Source organism: Natrix helvetica (genome assembly GCF_964273705.1).
Source record: "Natrix helvetica genome assembly, chromosome: 2".
NCBI classification, from domain to species: domain Eukaryota; kingdom Metazoa; phylum Chordata; class Lepidosauria; order Squamata; family Natricidae; genus Natrix; species Natrix helvetica.
The window spans coordinates 57,116,002-57,141,625 of record NC_138552.1 but is presented as its reverse complement, the minus strand read 5'-3'; the positions used below and the strand labels follow the sequence as shown (position 1 = coordinate 57,141,625).

General features: G+C 38.4%; 2 protein-coding genes across 3 annotated transcripts in view; both read right to left on the bottom strand.

Annotated features, from left to right (window-relative positions):
* Positions 1 to 25,624, bottom strand: part of SNCAIP (synuclein alpha interacting protein) — a 121,910-nt gene that overhangs the window by 59,063 nt on the left and 37,223 nt on the right. For both annotated transcript variants that reach the window (XM_081943545.1, XM_081943546.1), the window contains exon 2: positions 78 to 180. In XM_081943545.1, the coding sequence (XP_081799671.1) occupies positions 78 to 134 (57 nt within the window). In that variant the 5' untranslated portion in view covers positions 135 to 180. The remainder of the gene's footprint in view (positions 1 to 77; positions 181 to 25,624) is intronic.
* On the bottom strand, positions 9,763 to 10,737 carry LOC309387353 (uncharacterized protein; the record flags this gene model as incomplete). The annotated part of the gene is made up of 1 exon (XM_081943826.1): positions 9,763 to 10,737. The coding sequence occupies one exon, from the start codon at positions 10,735 to 10,737 to the stop codon at positions 9,763 to 9,765; it is 975 nt and encodes a 324-aa protein (XP_081799952.1).

Sequence of the window (25,624 nt, the reverse complement as noted above, 5' to 3'; positions counted from 1 at the left end):
AAATAGCTGGAGTATTCAGGCCTGTATTTAAAGGAACAACAATTGCATATAAATAAACAGAAAAATCTCATACTTACAGAAATATCATCACTAAAATCTATTTCATCCAAATCTAGGTACTCAGGAGCTTCCATTATTCTGCTCTGCACATTTTCATTGGATTAGCTGAATACTGAAGCTCTGTTTCAAAAGAGAAAAAGATAAAGATAAAATTGAAGCAATGCTCTTAAAAGTAGACATGATAGTTGAAGTTGCAACTGCTCAGTTTGAAAAAAAAACCTGTACACTGATCATGATGCTGGGTAAATGTTCTCAATAAGTTTTCAGCTGAGGTTTATCCATATTTTGAAATTCTGCTAGGCTCAAGAATATGGCCTATGTGCACGAGTGTCCCTGGGGAACTGTAGTTACCAGCACCAGCTGGAGAAGAGCTCCTTAGAGTTTCAGCCATCTCCCGTTTTAAAAGAAAACATATCTCAGATAAATTAAATATTGGACATATGAACTTAATTACATTTATCAATTATTAAAAAAGGAACAATCTCAAAACTAAGTGGAAATAGTGGCTTTAGTTTTGTAACTTCTGTTTTTAGTGAGATCTCTAAATTCTATTATTCAATATCAATAAAGTCTTTTATTATTTGTAACAGCTGAGTTTCAGTGTAAATTTAAGAAGATCCTTTCAAATTTTAGGACCAGGAGTATTGAGCAAATGTCTGTGGAGATTCTCAGTCATCTAGGTCATAGTTGTCTCAAAGGTGTTTTGTTCTTCAAAAGGCAACTGTTTTTTTCCTTGGGGAAGAAGAAAATACTTTGCTTCTCACCCAAGAAGCTTCATCAGTTCGTCAATTGTTTACCGTATTTATTCGATTATAACGCGCAAAATTTTCTACCCAAAAAAGAAATCAAAGTTTGGGTGCGCGTTATAAACAAGGGCTGGGGTGGGGTGGCAGTGGCGGCCGGTCCATTGAGGGCGCAGGTGAATTGTAAATTCGCACTGCGCCTTTTCCTGGCTGCAGCCGCTCACTGTACGTGAGGGCGAAGAAAAAAAACACGTCCCCTCGTCGCGTACAGTGGGCGGCCCAAACTGGGGGTGAGAATTCTTATTATCCGCTGTATGGTCGCCGCTTCATTTCCTCGCCTCGCTCACACGTTACGGCATCAGCAATAAAATGGACGGCATTTATTTATTTCGGTATTGTGTTTATACCAGTTTACGTTGTCAATAAATGATTTTTATCATGGCCGCACATGTTCAACAATGTTTTTTTGTCAATTACAATGCTTGGTGTGAAACAAAATTTTATACCGATTTTTAATCGAAAATTAGGGGTGCGCGTTATACACGTGTGCACGTTATACTCGAATAAATACGGTATGTTCAATTGTTCATCCAAGAAGCTTTGTCAGTTCAGAACTAATGAAGCTTCTTGGATGAGAACCAAAATGTTTTCTTTTTCCTCCTCAAGAAGAAACAATTCAGTTGCCTTTTGAAGAAAAAAGCATAGTTGAAGAGTATTGAGCATCCAAGGAATGAATCAGCTAAGGATTAGGAAGGTTATGCAATATATTTTATATGCCTTACTCCTGGCAGAAACACTCTATTGGGGCTGCAGTAGGAACTTTTACTAGCTGCAGGGGGTGCTAAGATTTTATAAACAAAACCACCAAGAACATGCCTGAGTGTATGTATCCATTCGTTCATTCAGTAAATGGTGCTTTCTGAAGGTTGCTCTATGTTAAATGTGGAAAGCGTTCAGAAATTTTATTCTCAAGTCCCAGTAGAATTGTGAGCTGCCTCTTGCTGACTAGCTTGCAGGCCATGAATTATTCTTGATGGTTTTTATAGTTCTTTCTCAGATGTGATTTCTGCCCAAGATTTCAGGAATAGATAAAATAGGCTGGTAGTCTCTGCAAGCCATGTTGTTTATTATCAGTTGTATGGAATTAATGTAAAAGTAACTCATATGCTGTGACAACAAATTAATCTGGCTATTCACAATACACAATATCGTTTTATATTCCAACCCAGAGAAAAATGTCTGGGGAAAATGATATTTGATTTATAAATACCGAAGAGCTTTACAGACCAAACAAATGTATAGTTTAAAGTAAACCAAGTAACACAAAGAACATAATCAGATCTCAGAGAAGAAATAAATATTAATTTCATAGAGGAAATGCAGCCAGTGCAACTTATATTTTTACACATTAACAATATATTGAAGGATCAGTATTTGCATACCAAGTAGAATATAATGATGTTCTTCAAGCTTAAAGTCTTAAAGAATAATAGCCTGTAATCTGTTTTAACTTGCTTTTCTTGATTACAACGGCCACAATTCAACAAAGTTAAGCACTTTTAATTCCCATTTATTTTAATTCCCACTAAGCACATATATCTTTTCCAATGAAGTTAGTGGCGTTGAAAAATGGTTAATTATGACTGAATATATCATGGAGATTTTTCTAATCTCCATGGCTCTATTATTCATAAAAGTTCTAAAATGTAGAATGCAAGATTATCACTTTATGTATTTATTTATTTAAAATGATCATTATACAAATATAAGAATCCAAATACAAATATCTTGGACTCCTAGTGGACAATCGCTTAAATATGAGCCAGCAAGCAGTTGCTGCAGCCAAAAAAGCCAACACAGCTGCATTAACAGAGGGATAGAATCAAGATCATGTGAAGTGCTAGTACCACTTTATAGTGCCTTGATAAGACCACACTTGGGATACTGCATCCAGTTTTGGTCACCATGATATAAAAAAGATGTTGAGACTCTAGAAAGAGTGCAGAGAAGAGCAACAAAGATGATTAGGGGACTAGAGGCTAATACATATGAAGAATGGTTGCAGGAATTGGGCATGTCTAATTTAATGAAAAGAAGGACTAGGGGTTACATGATAGCAGTGTTCCAATATCTAAGAGGCTGCTACAAAGAAGAGGGGTTGACCTATTTTCCAGAGCACCCGAAGGCATGAGAAGAATGGATGAAACCTAATCAAGGAGTGAAGCAACCTAGAACTAAGGAGAAGTTTCCTGACAATGAGAACAATAAACTAGTGGAACAGCTTGCCTTCAGAAGTTGTGGGTGCCCAATCACTGGAGGTTTTCAAGAAGAGATTGGACAGCCTTTTGTTCAGAATGGAATAGGGCGATGGCGAACCTATGGCACGCGTGCCACAGGTGGCATGCGGAGCCATTTGTCAGGGCACGCGAGGCACTGCCCTGTCAGCTGGCCAGCGCGCATGCGTGCACTGACCAGCTGAGTTCACCTTTTTTTAAAGCCATTTTTCACCCTCCCCAGGCTCGAGGCTTTATAGGAGCCTGGGGAGGGCGAAAACAGCCTCCCCTGCCCCCCCCAGACACCCCCCAGAGGCGTCAGGGAAGCCTCCGGACAATCCCTGAAGCCTTCGGAGCAATCAAAATGATCCTCCGGGCAAACCGGAAGTGACTTCCGGTTTGCTTGGATGGTCATTTTGAGAGCTCCGAAGGCATCAAGGAAGCCTCCGGACGGTCCCTGAAGCCCTGAAGAGTGCTTAAAACGACCCTCCAAGCAAACCGGAAGTGACTTCCGGTTTGCTTGGAGAGTCATTTTGAGCGCTCCAAAGGCATCAGGGAAGCCTCCGGATGGTCCCTGAAGCCTTCGGAGCGCTCAAAACGACCCTCCGAGCAAACCGGAAGTCACTTCCGGTTTGCCCGGAGGATCATTTTGATCGCTCCGAAGGCTTTAGGGACTGTCCGGAGGCTTCCCTGATGTCTCCAGAGGGTGTCCGGGGGGGGGGGGGAGGCTGTTTTCGCCCTCCCTAGGCTCCTATAAAGCCTCTGGAGCCTGGGGAGGGTGAAAAAAGTATGTAAAAATGGGGGGGAGCGCCTGTAGTGCGCGCATGCGCACTGGGGGGGCGCATTGCATTATGGGTGTGGCACGCTGCACACGCCCCTCCTGCGCTCCCCCCACTTATGACACGCAAGCCAAAAAAGGTTCGCCATCGCTGGAATAGGGTCTATGGCCTATGAGTAAGGGATTGGACTAGAAGACCTTCAAGGTCTCTTCCAACTTTGTTATTCTATTCTGTTATTTTGTTAAGACTCCTACCGGCTCAGAAAATAAGACTACACAATAAAATAGAACACAAAATAAATATGAAAGAAACAAACCCCTCATGTGTTCTTCTATATAATTACTACTTAGTTGGAAAGAATTCTGAGGTTAAGACTTCTAAGCAATACTATGTAGCTAATGAGGACATAAAACATTATTAGGGAAGAAGGTAGAAACCTTATCATCTATAACACCAAGAGGTCCACTTTAAGCTTAAGTGAAAGAATTCTGTCACCTTGAAAAATTTGCCTTAATAGTTCCCTGGTTAAAAAGTCTATAGGCACAACAAAAGTTTACATATTTAGTAACTGAATTTCAAATGGCCATGACTGGTCAGGAAAATAGAAACATGGCAACTAATTCAATTAAAGTGTGGCTCCTGGGTCAATGGTGGTGAATCTGTTTAACAATTTTATTTTATTTCTATTTTCTTATATTGACAAAATATTGCTATATTTAAAAAAATAAATTGTAAACTAATCCAAAATATTTTAAGGGAAATTAAATTAAATTAAAAAATTAAATTAAATTAAAAAAATCATTAACTAGGTGAATTCTGTATTTAGAAGCAAAATGTGCAAAATAGCAATCCCCTAAGGTTGTTGCAAGAGTGTGCACTGTGCAGGGTTCTAATCATCACATCGAGAAAAGGAAATGGGAGAGCTGAAAAATTTCCAGAACAGGAAAAGGAAAATGACTCAGAGGCCAAAGCTATTCCCCAGTAAAAAATAATAATAATACTGAGCAATTGGCACTTATCTTGGAATCAAGGTAGATAGAGACGTTTCATCAAGTGTAAAATCATGTAAGATGTAGAAAGTGTGGATAGGTATGTGTTTTTATCTGTGTCTCCCCTGTGAGAACTGGGATCCATCTATTCAATTATATGTGGGAAATTTTAAGATAAGTACAAAGAAATATTGCCTTATGAACAAACTTTTTACATTGTGTAATTAGGACAATGGCCCCTACTTTAGAATTTTGAAGTGGACAAATTCAGGGAAGACTGGGCTACCAGTTGCAACTAGTCTCAGTGGCTAATTTTCTAATTTTGAATGCCACTTCTTAAGGAGAAATAAGGGAGGAGGCATTGTTTGTCCTTCCTGAATGCTTCTATAGAGTTTCCACATGACAAAGAAGGCTGGATTAGAAGAGTCTTTGGCTTGATCAAAGGCCAACTTTTCCTATGTTCTAAGTCAAGGGTGTCAAACTTGCATCATCACAGTGGTGTCATGTGACACATTGGGACTTTTCCCTCCATTTGTTAAACTGGGTGTGGCCAGCACGTAATACATCCAGCCCATGGGCCACGAGTTTGACGGCTCTGTTCTAAGTGAAGATTTGTCACTTCTCTTTGATACTGTGCAAATAAAAAGGATTAAAGTGAAGCCACAGGGCTAATGAGAGTGTTAAAGAATGTTTCCTACTGACTGATGCATTCCCATCCAACAGTATATATACTATCTGCACTGTGTAAGACTTTGTTTTAAAAAATATCCTACAAGATATAACCTATGCAAAAGCCTGACATATGATTTGCTTAATATTTTGTTTGAACAGTGAAGGGTCGGCAGTGCTCTCTGAGCTTGGTTGTTTTATTGCAGACATTTCATTAACCAAACTAGGGTAACCTAGGATTGATTGATTGCAATAGTGGCAAACATCTATAGCTCAGGTGTAGGATGAGGATGAAGATTAGTTCTCCAAGCTTGTGGGTTGGCTTTGTTACCAGGCTAGGTAACATTTTTAGCAGAGTTTAGGGGATGTCTGTATCAGTGATCTTCTGTTTATAAAGGCTTCAGGTGTGGGTGTGTCAACAGAGGGTCTTGTGATGGGTCTTGTGACACCTGACCCATCCCAAGATCCTCACTTGCCATGCCCACAACTGAAGCCCTTACAAACAGAAGAACACTGACATCCCCTAAACTCTGTTGGAGATGTTACCTAGCCTGGTAATGAAATGTTCAGAAAGCAACTGACAAGCTTGGAGAATGAACCTTCACTGATGATGTTATCTAGTTTGGGTAATAAAACATCTGCAAGAAAACAACCCAACTCAGAGAGCACCAAGGACTCCTTGTTTCAACTCTGAACTACAAACATTCTCCTTTATTAGTCTGAACAGTCTTCCATTTAAAAAAAAGATACAGAACAATCTTCTTTAGAAGACTTTATCTAATTGTTCTGTTTTCTCTTAAAATCCCCATTGTGCCAGCATGATGGATTTTTTTGCCCTTACCAACCTTAGAAAAAGACATTTTTCTCTTATGCATATTGTTAGCACATTTTGAACTAAGCTCCTTTTCACTCTGGAAATGGAAGGAGCAGAAACCATGATTATTATACAGTCTTCCCAGATGCTGCTGTATTTCTCTGGTTTTAAATCAAGTGAGTGAAAACGGAATTTCAGCATTTGCAGCTTTTCAGTATTGGCAAGTCTGCTTAGGCTCTATAGGCTTGAACTCAATTTGCTGGCAAGCCCTTTGTTTCAGGCTGAACAATTAAGATTTAATTGGATCAGTTAAGCTAGCTATAAAACCAACTTTTCTGAGCCTGTAAAGGCAGAAGTAAATTGACAAAAAAAGGTCTGATATAGACATATGAATGCAACCCAGATGACTGAATTCAGACATAACACTAAAGCATCATTAAGCTTCTAATCTTTTCCTTGTGGGCTTGTTGGAAAGAGAAGGGTGAGGGTGGTATATTGGACACTAAACCATAGTTTAGCATTGCAGATGAACTGAATCAAGATAAAGAATGTATGTATAATCCCTCTAATGTTGATCCTTTTTTTCAAAAAGCAAAACAATTGCAGGGATTAGGGCAAATGAGCATTCTTTTAACATATGTTAAAACATTTCAGTTGTATGTCTATATGTACAGGCTTTCCACCCAGAGATGATAGGAATCAATTACATAAAGAATTATTCAACAACTTAGAGAAAATTGGGACATTAAGAGCCGAGGTGGCACAGTGGTTAGAATGCAGTACTGTAGGCTATTTCAGCTGACTGCTAGCTGCAGTTCAAATCTCACCGGCTGAAGGTTCATTCAACCTTCCATCCTTCCGAGATGGGTAAAACGAGGACCCAGATTGTTGGGGGCAATATGCTGACTCTGTAAACCACTTAGAGAGGGCTGTAAAAGCACTATGAAGCAGTATATAAATCTAAGTGCTACTGCTATTATACTATTAATTTAAAATTACTGTAATGTAGAAAGTGTTTTGGGACGCTCACAAGTTAAGGCTGGTTTTGGTTTAGACATCATGAACTTACTGCTAGGCAATAGGCAGTATGTTCAAAGGTTAAACAATCATGGGTACACATAGAGAAGAACCAATGTAAATCTCAATCATGTTTTTAATTTCCATTTATTTTTTTTGCTCAATTATAATGCAAGAAAAATAGAGATATAGGCAATTTTAATCTCATAGCATCAGTATTTTGAACCATATCAGGTAAAGATGTGGAAGAAGAATCAACTGAATAAACAAAACTGCATTTCAGTAATAACAGTACATGTTTTGTGTTCAGAAGTTTAATTCCAATTTCAAGGCACTTTTCATGTAAGATCAAAAGTGATTTTGTTTTTATACATGCACAATTAATTTACAAAGAAATACATAGTTCATCATTGCGGTGATTTCTCTTGGAGTATCTTAAATATATAGATGTCAAGAATGAGTACTCATATACATTCTGAACGCAGTACATCCATTCTTTCAAAACAGTCTCCAAACTAGTTGCATTTTTTGGAACACCTGTGTTCCTTATAACAAACACAATAGTTATTCCCATGCAAGTTCATTATAAAGATTTATTAAATATCTAGAGTTAGCCTCAGATATGTATGATGAAGCATCACCAAAATTAGAATGATACCTCTATTATGTATGATTTAGTGAAAAATTATTTGAAAAGCAAAATGCAGTCCATTATGATTCTTAATTATTTGTATTTTTATCTACATTTGTGATTTAAAAATATATTTTGAATTAAAAAATTAAAAAAGTAAAGATTAAATATTTCTTTTATACAAACAACACTGCTATCTACAATATTTACCTCTGCAAACACTTTTACAGATTTTTGATCGATTCTAATATATTTTATAGCATAAAAAATTAATAAGATAGTAGAAAAAGCCTAGAAGAGATTACCGTAGTACCAGCTCATAGAAAATAAACAATCTTATTATGTTATGAAAGTTAAGAGAATTGGCCAAAATATTATAACAGTTGATAATTTTTTTGATAACTTAAAACATACTTATATATTTCTTGTGACCTTTTGTTTGGTTCTAATAAAGGCATTGTCTAATGGTAGGTATGTAAGTAAACAGGCAGGCAGACCGACAGACAGGAATTCATTTAGGATTTCAGAAAAGGTCATATTAGTTTTTAAGGATAAATGAAACCAAATACTTTAGCCAGAAGTCATATTTTATACAAGAAGTGTGCCTTGTTTCAGATTCGAAAATGTAACAGACATGATCCTGCTAATTTTTGGAACAATCACAATATGCAGATTACCCAGTAGCAACAACCTATCTGACAAATGTAAATACCAAGGAAAGCAAGAACATGTATCTCTAAGTCTGAATTAAATGCCAGATACCAAGTGATAATTTAGTTGCAAAAATGTTAAACAATGGTATTTGTAACTTCCATCAATTAACACAATTAGCCCAAAATGATATTATTGAGCTATGCTAATTATTAACCGGCACTGAGCAGACAGTACATATTTTACATTTCTTTAATTAATTCCCCTTCCTCATTTAGCCATTAGTTGCAGGGATCCACATATACTTCTTCATTCTTTTTCTGAAAGAAACCCTCTGTAAAGTCATAACTAGTCAAGAATATAGGTATTCTTGAATGAGAGGGCCAAGGATTGGCCAACTCTTCCTTTCTACTGTGCGGCAACTATGCAGTTGTGGTTCTACATATGAATTGTTTGTGACATAGTGATTGTTTTTCAACTGAATTTGCACCTATATCTAGTCATTTCCTCCTCGTAACTTAACACTACTATAATTCAAAGTTTTGAGGAGTTGCAAGAAAATCATTCTAAAACAATAGCTTACACAAAGTACAGTCTTTGGTTAATTGCGGCTGCCATCCAAATGTCATAAATCAGCTTCATCTTCCAGTCTGTTTCTGGGTTCAGTTCAAAGTGCTGGTATTAAGTTGAACAGTTTCAAAAAAAAACAACAACAACAGAGCTCAGATGCTGGAAATCTGTGGTCTCTTCCCAGACTTTCAACCTTTTGACATGTTAAAATACCTGTATTCTTTAATGTTTTTTAGAGCAGTAAGGCTATGGTGTTTTGCCTTTTGCTCTTCTCCACTGTTTTTTTTAAAAATATAATTACTGCATTGTAACAAATATTGTAAGCAGTTTTGTATTTTTTTAAAGAGAAAAACAATACATAGTTTTAAATAAATAAAAATAAACATTGCTGCTAAAGCCAATAATTTTCCCATATAAAAATTCTTCTCACTGAAGTTTTCAAAGCCAGGGAAGAACAGGGGAAGGTTGATAATCAGTAGATACAAACAAATTCTTGATCCCCTTCTCACATAATCTTTCCTGTACACTTAAAGATACTCTTTAAAAAAAAAACCAAATTGTTGTTCCTAGGCATATGGAGAAACATCTACGGAAGATACAGTCGATAAAGAAACTGTTTTCGTCTCAGCCTTATAACAGAAACACTTCACTTTTACTATTACTTTGTAGTTAATCAACATGAGGAAATAAGGGCTGACAGCTGAATATCCTGAAGATAGAACTGTCATGACAGGTGGCACAAAGTATTTAAATTTAAAATTCTTCAGCCATCTAATTAGGATCAAATTAGAAATCCAAAGTGAAATAATAACTGGTATTAATAACAGAAGAAATTTACATGCTCTGAGAACCTCAGTTTCACTAGCATCATGCCCAACCCATATGCATCCACATGCTGCTTTCTTATATTCACAAAGAAGTTGTATTATTCGGAATCCAACAAACAGCATAGTTAGAAGTGGAAGAAGATCAATAGCCACCAGAAATAATTTTCCATAGAAAAACTCTACTTGGTAATTTTTATATTCAGTCTTACATTTAGTATAGATGAAACTGCCCTTTGATTCATTTTTCATATACCCGTCATCATTTTTCTTCGTGTAAAGTGAAAATGGGCAACAAAATGCAAAAGCAGCAATCCAAAGTACACCAACTACAAACAAGTGACACCTGCAACACTCTGTAGTTGTAGCTTCAGCTGGATGATGCACCAGACGACACAATTTCCCACTGTAGAACACAACAATGTATAATGTGAACCATATAGCAAGAGTAGTAGTAAAATTCGTGAAGAACGCAAGAAGTTTGCACCTATTTGAATCCAACATGATGCCAGATGCATAAACAATCTTCAAGACATTCACCACCAGGTTATGTAGAAGATGGACAAGTGCAAGGTTGACTATAAGTATCAGTGGGATTTGTGATTTATCATGGATGCATCTCTTTGTCAAGTAAATCAGCAATGGATTTCCAATCACGCTGCATGCGATGAAAATAGAGCAGACAACAATCTCCAGTGTCCTAATGCAGGGGTCCATTTTTTCCATTCAGTAAGTCTGTCCAGAATTCTTATGATATTTATCGCTTTTCAGCTTCAATAAGACTGGTAAAATTTCTTATCAAACTCATTTTTGCTCCCTTTGGTGAATTTTCAAAATGCATACAGAGCCAAGGAACTTCACATACAATAGTCAGTCTCTTCTCAGAATGCAAAAATGAAAAACAAAACCAAGCCAATGTTTTTTAAGTGAATGTACTTAAGTGACCTTTCATCATCATCACATGTGGTGCTATCATTATATATGCTCACAAGGGTATTCTATAATGAAAGGTTACAGGAATATAGAAACAACTTGGAAGCCTGCTTCTCTAAAAATACTTCAGCCACACAAGTCTTTACTGAACAACACGCTCTATAACTGAGAAGGAAGAAAATAAATGGAAAGTTTGGGGTCAAGGGAACAGAAAAGGATGTGGTTTGCTGGCTGCCTGGAATATTAAACCTTAGTATGCTATTCTACATTTTCTTTCATTTTCTTCCATCTTTCTTCCACTTGTAGTGATAAAATATGAAGGCCTGTGACTGATAGAAGATGGACAGACTAGGGAGCAAAGAGGTAGAAGTAATATTTATTCTTTTCCCATGGATTTTATCAATGAAGTTTTCTTCTTGTAGGCTGAGATTCACATTTCAGTGCAGATTCATCTATATTGCTATAAAGCAGTGCTTCTCAATTATTTTCTGTCCTGCCCCCCCTAGGAAGAAGAAAACATTTCGCGCCCCCCCCCCCGCGTGACTGTAAATAGTATCATTTGTCTATAAAATTGTTATAAGTACACCTCTGCATAACACTGTATCCTTATTAACGTATAAGAGAATAAAAAAAGAAAAATGTGGATCAATTTACAACAAAGAATAGCTTTATTAACTGTAGCAGAAAAGATTTAAAGGAGCACAGCTAGAACATATATATACATATATTTATATAGAGAGTATCACAGAAGTGAGTACACCCCTTAACATTTTGTAAATATTTAAGTATACTTAAATATTTACAAAATGTTAAGGGGTGTACTCACTTCTGTGATAACACTGAAGAAATGACACTTGTATGTGCATGTATACATGTTACGGTGAAAGTCTGAAATCTGGTGAATGTCGACATTCACCAATCTCGCTTGGTGAATGTCCGAAATATTTGCTAAATGCCCTTATTTCTGACTTACACAATGTCGACATTCACCAAGTACGTTTTCCCCTCTCTTTGGGGAGGAGGAGAGCCAGAGGATCGCCTCTCTTTGGGGAGGAGGAGAGCCAGAGGATCGCCTCTCTTTGGGGAGGAAAGTACGTTTCCCCCTCTCTTTGGGGAGGAGGAGAGCCAGAGGATCGCCTCTCTTTGGGGAGGAAAGTACGTTTCCCCCTCTCTTTGGGGAGGAGGAGAGCCAGAGGATCGCCTCTCTTTGGGGAGGAAAGTACGTTTCCCCCTCTCTTTGGGGAGGAGGAGAGCCAGAGGATCGCCTCTCTTTGGGGAGGAAAGTACGTTTCCCCCTCTCTTTGGGGAGGAGGAGAGCCAGAGGATCGCCTCTCTTTGGGGAGGAAAGTACGTTTTGCCTCTCTTTGGGGCATCCTTTGAGGCGATCCTCTGGCTCTCCTCCTCCCCAAAGAGAGGGGGAAACGTACTTTCCTCCCCAAAGAGAGGCGATCCTCTGGCTCTCCTCCTCCCCAAAGAGAGGGGGAAACGTACTTTCCTCCCCAAAGAGAGGCGATCCTCTGGCTCTCCTCCTCCCCAAAGAGAGGGGGAAACGTACTTTCCTCCCCAAAGAGAGGCGATCCTCTGGCTCTCCTCCTCCCCAAAGAGAGGGGGAAACGTACTTTCCTCCCCAAAGAGAGGCGATCCTCTGGCTCTCCTCCTCCCCAAAGAGAGGGGGAAACGTACTTTCCTCCCCAAAGAGAGGCGATCCTCTGGCTCTCCTCCTCCCCAAAGAGAGGCGATCCTCTGGCTCTCCTCCTCCCCAAAGAGAGGGGGAAACGTACTTTCCTCCCCAAAGAGAGGCGACCCTCTGGCTCTCCTCCTCCCCAAAGAGAGGGGGAAACGTACTTGGTGAATGTCGACATTCACCGGTGTAAGTCAGAAATAAGGGCATTTAGCAAATATTTAGGACATTCACCAAGCGAGATTGGTGAATGTCGACATTCACCGGTGAATGCCGACATTCACCAATTTCAGTCTTTCACCGTAACATACACACACAAACACACACATATATTTCCTGCATGCAGTGATTTCTAGAAACAACACCTGCTCGTCTCAATGGGAAAGACCCATGCATCCCAGATGCGAAGACAGTCCAAGTGGTCTCTCCCTCTGTCTCTCTCTCTCTCCCTCGTCTCTCTCCCTCTCTCTCTCTCTGCCTTTCTCTTTCTGTCTCTCCTTCTATTTCTGTCTCCCTCTCTCTTTCTCTCTCTCTTTGTCTCCTCTCTCTCTGTCTCTTTCTGTCTCTCTGTGTCTCACTCTCTCTTTCTGTCTCTCTCTTCTCTCTCTCTGTCTTTCTCTGTCTCTCTGTGTCTCACTCTCTCTTTCTGTCTCTCTCTTCTCTCTCTCTGTCTTTCTCTGTCTCTCTCTCCTCTCTCTCTCTTTCTGTCCCTCTTTCTCCTTCTGTCTCTCTCTGTCTCTCTCTGTGTGTGTGTCTCTCTCTCTGTCTATCTCTTTCTGTCTCACTTCTCCCTCCCTCCCTCTCACTAGCTCTCTCTTTCTCTATCATCTTCTGAAGGTGGGGGGGTTGAAAAGGGGCCCATTTTTTGTGCCTCCTGGGGCATCTGTGCACCCCATTTTTCACCTCCACCTCCAGAAGCATTCTACTGGCAACAAATGGGCAAAAATGGCCCGTTTTTTGGCCAAAACCTTCCCCTCACGGCCAGTTGCAGGGCGTGGATCCCGCTCGCAGAAGGCGGAGCGGCAGCTCCTCCCTCAGCCAGGAGCCAGCGGGGGCTGGTCGGACAGGCAACCTTGGCGGGAAACTCCAGTCCGCCGCCGCCGCTGCGCTGTTGCCGCCGCCGTTGCACCCAGATGGAAAGGGAGCCTTCGCGCCCCCCTTTACGGAGCCTCGCGCCCCCCCTGGGGGGCGCGCCCCACTATTTGAGAACCACTGCTATAAAGTAGGGATAGGCATAATGTTGATCAAGGGGTTAATTGGAGGTCCATAAACCTTGGGGATGTGTAAATAGATTTCAGAAGGTCTGTGAATATGGCTAGGAAAAATAATTACAATTTTATTTCCACTATTCTCTAACTCAAATTTAGATGGTTTTTTTTTTCATTGAGTAATAGAAGCAACAAAATAATTTATGGCTTCTAGACCATAAATTCAATAAATCTCCCTATCTGTAATTATTGTATCCTTAAAAGGGGTGTTGCCTTGTTTGTTGTTGTTGATTTGATGGATTACCAAAGAAACTCATATTTTCATATTTATTTTTCTATATTTTTATAACTGTATTTGAGCATAATTGGTTTTCTCTGAAATATAAGCTATATTTATGTATTTTATTTTATGCATTTAAATACTTTTTCTGAGATGGTACCTATAGCTTAAATGCATAAAATAAAATACATAGATATATCTTAGCAGGGAATTATGGACTTCAGATTTAATCAAAGTCAAAATATACATGATCCCATCATTTTCTGAAAATCACAGTGTAATGATCATAGTATAAATGGCACTGGAATGTCAAGATTACCCTTTTACAAACTGTTGCCTTCCAAATATACTGGGACTGTTATTTGATAAGCCATGATTATAACATTTAAACCAGTCTAATAATTACAGACTTCTCTGGCAAAAACTTTGATATTCTAATATTAGATACTAAAGCTAAATTCGCAAAATATTTTCTCTGAGGAGTTTCCAACATTGAATAATTTTTTTGTAAACTACAGTAAGAATAATAAAGAGTCAACTGAGAGTTTTGACAATGATTATCTGTGCACTATTCTGAAATCTTCAATTCAGTTTAAAAGCAGTAATAATTCTTTATCAAAAGATAAGACTGTCATGACAATTAATTGATAACTTTAATAATATCGTTTGTTTTATATGGAGAACTAGGTCTATTTATCTATGCATTGTATTAGCTGAACTGAATGAGGTGTACTCGGAGTTAATATATAATTCTAAAAATTGTGTTCTTTATAGTAATTTTGTAGGTAAGGCAAGGGGACTTAAACCCAAATCAAATAATGCACTCTATTCTCAACTTTCCCAATAATCCAAGTTGTGTCTGGGATGGATCTTTAGGAAAGGAAAAGACTAGAAACAAGTCTCTTTCTCTGCTCAAATAAAAGCTTGAAGCAATCACTCAAGCCTTTTTATCTTTCCCTACAAATTGCCTTTTTATGTGTAAAAATATATTTCAGGTAATTATTTGAAGAAGAGATGAAATATTTAGGACTCCATGAACTGACCATGGACCTTGTGATCAGAAAGTGGTGATTTTTTTCCTTCATAGCCTATGAAGTTCTCTGAGGATACAAAATGTTTTATGATGGAAAAAGCCAGTTATGATTTTAGGATTAAATTAAATTGAGTTCACAAACACATATAGGCAAAAAACTACAGTACTTCATATATTTTCAAAAATCTATGAAGTAGTTTTGTGCCTATATGTGTTTGTGAACTCAATCAATCAATTTATAATGAATGATTGTCCTTTGCCTGATAGACAATAAAGAATTATTGTCCCTTGCCTATTGTCTTTGGCTTCAATGGCATCTGCATTTGTCAGTGGCAGAGACAAATGTGTCTTAAAATATCGGATCCATTAAAGCCGATAGAAATATATATTATAGTTTTGGACTGAAACCTTGCTGTATCCAGTAAGAACATATCATCTGCTTTTTAATTTGAGAGGCCTTCATATAATTATATATTTCAGGTGAAGGAGTCTTTCTCCTCTTTTATATATAAATAAAATTGTTCTAAAAAAGGCTCAAAGCTAGGAAAAGACCTTCAATTAGGTAAAGTACAGCTGAGCAGCAATCTAGATTTGGAAAAGAAAAGGTGATTTAAAGCTGACAAGGGCATACATGTTCCCTCTGTTTTTATCTCCTTAAATCAAAGCATAGGAAAAAGCAACTTCTTTAGGAGTTGCTGATGGTGCAACATGGTGCCTCTGCATACTCCAAATCATTTTTTTTTCTTTTTGAATTCTGATTGTGGCACAGCCCTCATCTACTGTAAATAAATTGCTCTTATCCAATCAACACCAATATGAAAAGGCAACAAATAACTTATTCCGGCTTAAAATAGAGTACCTAAACATATAATCCAATTTTTCCCAACTTGGTATTTTCTAGTTGCACTGGAAAAAAGGCTATGTTGGGAATTCTCAGAATTATAGTCTCAGTGTACTTAGAGGCACTACTCAGGGAAGACTGGCATAGCTTAATATTTTATTTTGATCTTGAATGTGATTAGCTTCTCAAACAAATCTTAATTTCCAGCAGGAAAAAAATAATATAAAAGCTGCGTAGAAGGAAACATAATTTGTCCCTCTCTTATATATTCATTTGGCTTGGAAATGGACTGAAAATAAAGGGTTTGTTTCTGTACTGTAAAGCCCTCTGGAACAAAAAGGACATAAAACTCAGTGTGATCTGCAGATAGATACTCCCACTGGAAGAGGATGAGGCAAGAATTATGTGCATTAAGTGGAATGAAAACTGGAAAGATTTTCTTTTCAAAATTTTAAACTCACCTGAGATTATGGACAATTATGCAAATTGAGTAAAAATGAGACAGATTCCCAGATACATGAATGTTAAACATATTCAAAGCCTTGAGGAATGGTTTGTTATGCGAGTTTAGCAATAAGATCTAGAGGATGGTTTGACCATTATGACATTAAGTTACTAAACTGAGATATAAAGATATTGCACAAATATCTACTTTCAGGTTACTTGGGGTGGGGAAGGGGAATATATATTCCTTCTGAAGACTTAAAATAGGCGTCTATGAAACAGTGGCAATTTCTGTCTTCAACAGTCAAAAAAATAAAACCCAGCCCTTTATTGGCATATCGTATTAAAACAGCTTGTTTGTTTTTCCTAATAAATCAGATTTATATAGTGACATGGGAAGTTCATTTTGGATCTCTTTAGGAGTCCCAGATGGAAGAAATTGTGGTATCTGGCCAGGTAGGCAGGCTGTTCCAACTGGCTACCAGTTTTAGTTTCACCTGAAGCCAGGCAAGATGTGTGACAATAATAATCTGAAATGGTGAAATTAATGTTAGCTGGTGAGACCTTAATGTTGGGGTGGCTATAATTACCTCAATTCTTTAAAAACAGTGACGTGTGATTCTGTTGAGTATCAACCAATTAGTTCACTGAGTAGAATTAGAAAGCTTTATGCTTGGCACCTAAAACAGACATTGCAAGAATGAATGAAGAAGGGAGAATGAGCAAGTGAGTTTTAAATGTATGAAGTCATCGAGCGCACAATCCCTAAGATACATTTAACCTGCAAGAGGAGAGAACAACTACTCATTAGGCTGTTATGAGCAATGCCTCCTTGGGCAGCCATTATGTGATGGCTTTACCAGCTGTCTTGGGGGAGGTGGAGCAACAAATCCCTGCCCAGTGCTGGTCTCTGTTGTGATGTAAAGGAGAAAATTGTAATATCATGGCCTCTGGTCCCTATGCAGAAGAAGGTTGCTGATCCCAGGTTGAGATGCTTAAAGAGCTCTTCATTGTTTCTAAAACCTTTCCATTGCAAAGGCATAAAAATACATTTTTAAGCTCTACCACTATTTATTGCTAGGCCTTTTAGTTGTTTCTTTATAGTTTCTCAGATGGGTTATAAGTTATAAGTCATGGACAAACAGGTCCAATTAAATTTATAAGAGCAGCACTTCAAGCACCTAAATGTGTATCAGCCCTAAGATTAAAAACTGGTTCTTTGAAAAGCATGATTGTTAATATTTAATTACTAGTTAAAATACCATAATTCCCCCATAGGGTTACTTCCTTTTACTGTATCCTGTTGGACCAATTTCAGTTCTCATACAGCATTTTCAAGTAATGTTTATAGAAGTCTCATTATGTGCCTTCCTTCAGATGTCCTGCAATTTTTAGAATATATCTAGGCCAGTAAAATCATCAGAGAAAGGCTTTTAAGCATGGCAGTTTGATCTCAAAGCACACTAGAGATTGAACAGGAACCCCTATATGGCAAATGGATAGTTGGGTTATGTCACTTACTTCCAACAAAGATTATTCTCTGGGGCCAGGTTTGACATCCTTTCCTATGTATGGGGTTAATAAAGTCCCTAACAGCCTGCTAAACTTGCCCTTGCAGCTTTATTGCAGTTGAATCCACCATTCATATATTATTATATTTTTCCTTTTATAATGACAGCTGAAGAAACCTAAATTTTCCTTTGTTATTTCACGTCCTAGGTTGGTCTATTTAATTTTATACTAACTTCCTATTATCAGAAAGAAGAAAGAATTTTTTTTTGCTCCACACAATATTGCAAAATGTTATGTTGCGTGGCATCTGTCAATATTTTCAAAGAAATGATTTGAATTTTATTAATATGTGCCTATTGGTGTAACTTTTAGATTTTTGTTATTTAAAGGTTATTTTACCTTTGGGGAAAGTTGGTTGCTTTCAATCTTTTATTGAAATATATTATCTTTGCATTTATTTAAAATATACACTTTTTTCGCCTAGCATTTTTTTCTTTAAGAGTAGGGCTAGGGCAGTGATGGCGAAACTTTTTTGGCTCGCGTGCCACAAGTGGGGGGAGCGCAGGGGGGGGCAAGTGCGGGCGTGCCGCACCCATAATGCAATGCTTGACCCCCCCCAGTGCGCATGCGCACACAACGCTTGACCCCCCCATTTTTACATGCTTTTTTCGCCCTCCCCAGGCTCCAGGGGCTTTATAGGAGCCTGGGGAGGGCGAAAAGAGCCTCCCCCGACCCCCCGGAGGCCCTCCAGAGGCTTCAGGGACCATCCGGAGGCTTTCCTGAAGCCTTCGGAATGCTTAAAACCACCCTCTGAGCAAACCGGAAGTTCCGGGTTGCTCAGAGGGTGGTTTTAAGCGCTCCGAAGGCATCAGGGAAGCCTCGGACGGTCCCTGAAGCCTTCGGAACACTTAAAAGCACCCTCCGAGCAAACCGGAAGTGACTTCCACGTTGCTCGGAGGGTTCTTTTAAGCGCTCCGAAGGCATCAGGGAAGCCTCGGACGGTCCCTGAAGCCTTTGGAGCGCTTAAAACCACCCTCTGAGCAAACCGGAAGTGACTTCCGGGTTGCTCGGAGGGTCGTTTTAAGCGCTCCAAAGGCATCAGGGAAGCCTCAGACGGTCCCTGAAGCCTTTGGAATGCTTAAAACCACCCTCCGAGCAACCCGGGTTTGCTAGGAGGGTGGTTTTCAGCGTTCCAAAGGCTTCAGGGACCGTCTGAGGCTATAAAGCCTCTGGAGCCTGGGGAAGGCGAAAAATAGCTTTTAAAAAGGTGAACTCAGCTGGCCAGCATGTGCATGCACGCTGGCCAGCTGACAGGGCAACGCCTCGCGTGCCCTGACAAATGGCTCCACGTGCCACTTGTGGCACGCGTGCCATAGGTTCGCCATCACTGGGCTAGGGTTTTTAGATCAACTGAATATTGATCCATTGGTTGGTTCTTTCTTTCTCTAATTCTAGGGCCAAGAGCCATCCAATAACGTGGATTGAAAGGAGTCTTAAATCAAATGAGAAAAAGCATTTCATTATCCACTGCATAATTAGCTGTGGAATTACTTACTACAAGATGTAATAATAACTGCTATCCTGCTGAGATTTTTTTTAAAAAAAGTTGTGTACATTGATGGGTGACAGGTCTATCAAGGGCTAGTCTCTTGTAGACTCAATGTTACCTCTGAATTGAGGTAACAGCATGCACCCAAATATGAGCTGCAATGGAACCAAGAGAGATGATTATGTCTCCACCTCTTTTTTGAAAACACCCCAGAGATATTCGGTGGGCCTCTGTGAAAACAAAATGCTTAGACTATGACTGGCCTTGTCCTGATGGCTTATGGCTATGTTTTTATATTCCTATTTCCTATGCTATTTTTTTCTACTGAAGCTTATAATATATAAATCTGCTAATAGAATTTATTCAAAATAAGCTGCTTTATTTAAACATATTCATATTTCTCACACTTAGACCATTCAAATTTATCAAGGAGCTCACTATTCAAGAAGCATATTTTTTCTTAACAAAATTTGGGCAATTAATTAACTCTTCTCTAAGGTCAAATGTCTTTCAGTGTAAAGCTACTACTTGGCCACAAATTAAATGAAAATGGCACATTTAAAAATCCAAATCTTTCCAACCATCACTGAAGAAAATTTTGATCTGCACTTTTTAGAATCTGTTTTGTTTCTTTGGGGTCAAAATCTATGTTGTCTTAAAAGTCTATTTGTTCGAATTTTACATTTGTATTCCTTATATTCACGCTTTATGGAAAACATTTCAAAAACAAAACTGAGAAAGGTAGGGTTTTTTTTGGGGTACAACCCTTTGCTAGAAAGATGGTCTATTAACAGTATTATGCTATAAATTCACATATCCAAACAAAGTGACAATCTGACATATCAAACACTGCTTTGACAGTAATAAGCTAGATAAGGGATTGTAATATAGTCTTAGGAGCACTGATTATTTCTACCTGCAGCTAGAACTTCTGTTGCTCATTTTTCCTCTGTCTAAATGAAGTAAAATAACATTGTTTCTATTAGATGTCATGTACATAGTCTGGCTTTTCTCTCATTGACTGAGCATCTTTGTAGCACCAGCTTTTCTTTTTCCCCTTTCATTTTTCCTCTTCTTGTTAACACAGTGTGCCAAGAAAAACAAATGTTACAGGATAAATTATGTGTTCAGTCATCTTACATAAAATTTAAATGGGAGGGTTAGATGCATTTTCAAAGCCCATACATGAATTAGAAGCAACACTTTTTTTTCTAAGAAAAACAAAAGACTAGCAGCTGGGCCACTGAGTAAAACAATGTGATTGATTTCGGTGGAAGGGTGAATTCTGGGACCGAGATTACCTTATCCCTTATCATGTTTATTCAGAAGTCTCCCTAAGTTCAAAAGTTCATAGCTGCCTATAGAGACCTGGTACATTTGAAGCAAGCCAGAATAAAAGTATTGTTTAAAACTAGCACACAACAGCTATCAAAATGTATTGTACAATTAATAACTGATCACACTCCATTATATGAATGTGGAGGTCACTGAGAATGACACAGATAATCAGAGACTTCCAGTAAAATCTGCAATTTGGCCACCACATTTTAACATTCATTCAGAGAAAAGTTATTTGGCCTGCCTGCAGTTTGCAGGCTGTCTAGAATATAAGGATAACTTCTTCAGGTGTAGTCTTTTTATACATAACAAAGTCCTTTCCCTTTAAAGACTAAGCAGATTAGTTTCTACAGATTTACATATCTGTCCAGGAATAAAGCCCACAAGGCTCTATTTCTTTAAATAGTTGCATCACCATACTGCAAAAACAAATTGGATCCAACCAATTTCATTAAAAAGACATCATGGGAAAAATCAGAACATTAAATGTATTTTTTTTAAAAACTGATGGAAACAAGGCATGCGAAGTACATTTCAAATGTATCATCATAGATTTCAGAGTTTGTAAATTCCAAAATGTCCATAGAGATTCTCAGTCACCCAGGTTATGGTTGTCCCTTTCTTTCATGGTTGCAGAAAGTTCAGTTGCCTCTTGAAAAAGCACCTTTGGGATAAATTCCAAAATGTTCACTGTAACAGCCCCCAAACAGGGTTCGAAAAGCACTGCTAGATCGCATTCCATGAAAACTAGAGAAATAAGCTTATTTCCTCCATTTGTACGAGACTTTCCTTTTGGGTTTCACATGACCAAATTCTCATAAGGGAATTCACACATACACATACACTGTTTATGAAAGCAAACCAATCAATGTTAAAAACTGCAGTAGAAAAACAACTTGGCAGAATAAAAACTTTCCCACAAAGGGTTAAGTAAAACAAGTGTACCTTTAGACTCTGTATAAAATCAGCCAAGGAGGAGTTTCTCAATACCCAAAGTTCTTCAGTTGAAAAAGATATTTAACAGCAACAGAATCAGAAGAGTACAAGCTGTATTCCAGAGCCTGGTCAGAGACAAATCATGACTGAAAGAGTCATGAGTCAATGCAAAATAACAGGAATTAGGAACTTCTCAAAGAGTGGTTAGGAAACCAATTGAAATTTGTCCTCTGGCAAAAGGTCAACCTTTAAAAGCTGCTCTTTGTTGATAATAGTGGCGGCTGAGAGAATATAAGTAAAATATATTAACGATCCCCAAAGGGAACATGGACTATGACAGGTATTATTAGACATCTTGGCAGGATAAAATAACACTATTGAAACAAAGAATAAGATTATATGCAAAAGAAATTGACTAACCTGATATTGCCCGCAAAGCAATAATAAAAATGTATCGGTAGATTATATTAAATCACAGTTTTTGATTTGCTGAGGAAATCAGAATCTGTGATATCAATTTTGTGAATATATGCCTGAGGGCAATCAGAAGTACCTAGGATATAGAAAAAGAACATTCTGCGAGCCAACTATGAATGAAGAATTGATAATCACTTAAAACCAAACCAACCACAGGTTTTATATCTGATGCATTAATTTAGATAATATATTCAAGAAGGGATATATGAATTAAAAATTCTGTGTTTGTGTGTGTGTGTGTTTTTGTGTGTGTGTGTGTGAGAGAGACAGAGAGACAGAGAGAGACACAGAACTGCATGGTTATTTATCTGCAAGTATTTCTTGAAATGAAAAATGCTATGCAAAACTGTTCTTCAAAGAAATTTAAAACTTAGTAAAAAAAACCAACAACTTAAAAATGGATTCAATTAATGTACCTCAAATCCTCTTTGTGGTATAAACTGTGGAAAGATGCTGACAAATCATATACAAACTGTTAAATGCACATTCCACACATTTATCATTAAGAATGTTTTTACTGACCATCAAGTTCATGCTATTTTAAAAATCTGGTCAGGGATTTTAACATTTATCAGTTAGAGTTTTTATTGCAATTAAGACATGCCAAAAAGAAGGGACTGCAATATGCCCCATTTTCTTGTATTAAACAGCGATAAACTACATTTAGATATGCAGTTCTCTTCTGTATTGTAAAAATGGAAAGAGCATTAATACAGATTTCTGGAACCTTTGCATATTAAAGACATTTTAGTTTTCATGTAAAAATAAAAATATTCAATGTTGGGATCTAGCTTTATTTTGATGGAACACAACTTGAAATGTTTTGACGGGCTTGAATTTGTTGAAACGGTAACTTGACATGTTTCAAGTGGTTTTGCCACTGAAAACTAAGGAAGTTTGGGATCAGCTTCTGGTCTATTGTTTTTCACCCCAGTGCCCTAGTAGTATGCGGACATGAAGCCTATGTTGAGTGATATCAAACTCCAGAAAATGTGGGTGAGGCGATGATTTATAAAACATTAAAATACATCCCCATATAAACAGAGTACAAAGCTATATTCTGCTAAGATTCTTCTATTTTTTTTAAAGTCTTCCATCCCTTCCCCTTCTCAACAGAGAAAACATAATATGTTTTCAGTTTAAATAAAGTTTCTGGAACATGTAGCCCTCAAATAAAAGTCAGGGAGCAGCTAGTTTCTTTAACAATTCTTATTTTTGCGCTAAAACAAAGATCTCCTTGAACAATTTTCCATGTTGGCATTCCACTTACATAGATCAAGTAAGTTTTAATATGTTTAATATTTTTAAGACATTTTTTTTCCTTTGCAATCAAGCTGCTTGGTATAAACTCAACAAAAAAGCAGTAGTATACTTTTATTAAGGAATGCGATGGCTCAGTGGATTTTATTAAGGAACGCTGAGCTTGTTGATCAGGTCAGCAGTTTGAATCCCTAGCGCTACATAACAGAGTGAGCTCCCATTACTTGTCCCAGCTTCTGTCAACCTAGCAGTTCAAAAGCATGTAAACATGCAAGTAGAAAAATGGGAACCACCTTTGGTGAAAAGGTAACAGTGTTCTGTGTGCCTTTGGCATTTAGTCATGCCGGCCACATGACCAAGGAGACATCTTTGGATAGCGCTGGCTCTTCAACTTTGAAATGGAGATGAGCACCGCCCCCTAGAGTCAGAAACGACTAACACATATGTGCAAGGGTAACCTTTAACTTTATCTATACTTTTATTTTTTGCTTACAGTGGGGCAAAAAAGTATTTAGTCAACTACTAATTGTGCAAGTTCTCCCACTTAAAAAGATGAGAGAGGCCTGTAATTGGCATCATAGGTAGACCTCAACCATGAGAGACAAAATATAAAAAAAAGACCAAACAATCACATTGGCTGATTTGGAAAGAATTTATTTGTAAATTATGGTGGAAAATAAGTATTTGGTCACCTACAAACAAGCAAGATTTCTGGCTCTCACAGACCTGTTCCTTCTTCTTTAAGAGGCTCCTCTGTCCTGCACTCATTACCTGTATCAATGGCAACTGTTTGAACTTGTTATCAGTATAAAAGACACCTGTCCACAACCTCAAACAGTCACACTCCAAACTCCACTATGGTGAAGACCAAAGAGCTGTCAAAGGACACCAGAAACAAAATTGTAGACCTGCACCAGGCTGGGAAGACTGAATCTGCAATAGGCAAGCAGCTTGGTGTGAACAAATCAACTGTGGGAGCAATAATTAGAAAATGGAAGACATACAAGACCACTGATAATCTCCCTCGATCTGGGGCTCCACACAAGATCTCACCCCGTGGGGTCAAAATGATCCCAAGAACGGTGAGCAAAAATCCCAGGATCACACGGGGGGACCTAGTGAATGACCTGCAGAGAGCTGGGACCAACGTAACAAAGGCTACCATCAGTAACACACTACGCCGCCAGGGACTCAGATCCTGCAGTGCCAGACGTGTCCCCCTGCTTAAGCCAGTCTATGTCCAGGCCCATCTGAAGTTTGCTAGAGAGCATTTGGATGATCCAGAAGAGGATTGGGAGAATGTCATATGATCAGATGAAACTAAAATAGAACTGTTTGGTAGAAACACAACTCGTCGTGTTTGGAGGAGAGAGAATGCTGAGTTGCATCCAAAGAACACCATACCTACTGTGAAGCATGGGAGTGGCAACATCATGCTTTGGGGCTGTTTCTCTGCAAAGGGACCAGGACGACTGATCCGTGTACAGGACAGAATGAATGGAGCCATGTATCATGAGATTTTGAGTGCAAACCTCCTTCCATCAGCAAGGGCATTGAAGATGAAACGTGGCTGGGTCTTTCAACATGACAATGATTCCAAACATACCGCCCGGGCAACGAAGGAGTGGCTTCGTAAGAAGCATTTCAAGGTCCTGGAGTGGCCTAGCCAGTCTCCAGATCTCAACCCCATAGAAAACCTTTGGAGGGAGTTGAAAGTCCGTGTTGCCCAGCAACAGCCCCAAAACATCACTGCTCTAGAGGAGATCTGCATGGAGGAATGGGCCAACATACCAGCAACAGTGTGTGCCAACCTTGTGAAGACTTACAGACAACGTTTGACCTCTGTCATTGCCAACAAAGGATATATAACGAAATATTGAGATGAACTTTTGATATTGACCAAATACTTATTTTCCACCATAATTTACAAATAAATTATTTCCAAATCAGCCAATGTGATAGTTTGGTTTTTTTTTTAAATTTTGTCTCTCATGGTTGAGGTCTACCTATGATGCCAATTACAGGCCTCTCTCATCTTTTTAAGTGGGAGAACTTGCACAATTGGTGGCTGACTAAATACTTTTTTGCCCCACTGTATATGTTGTGATTGCT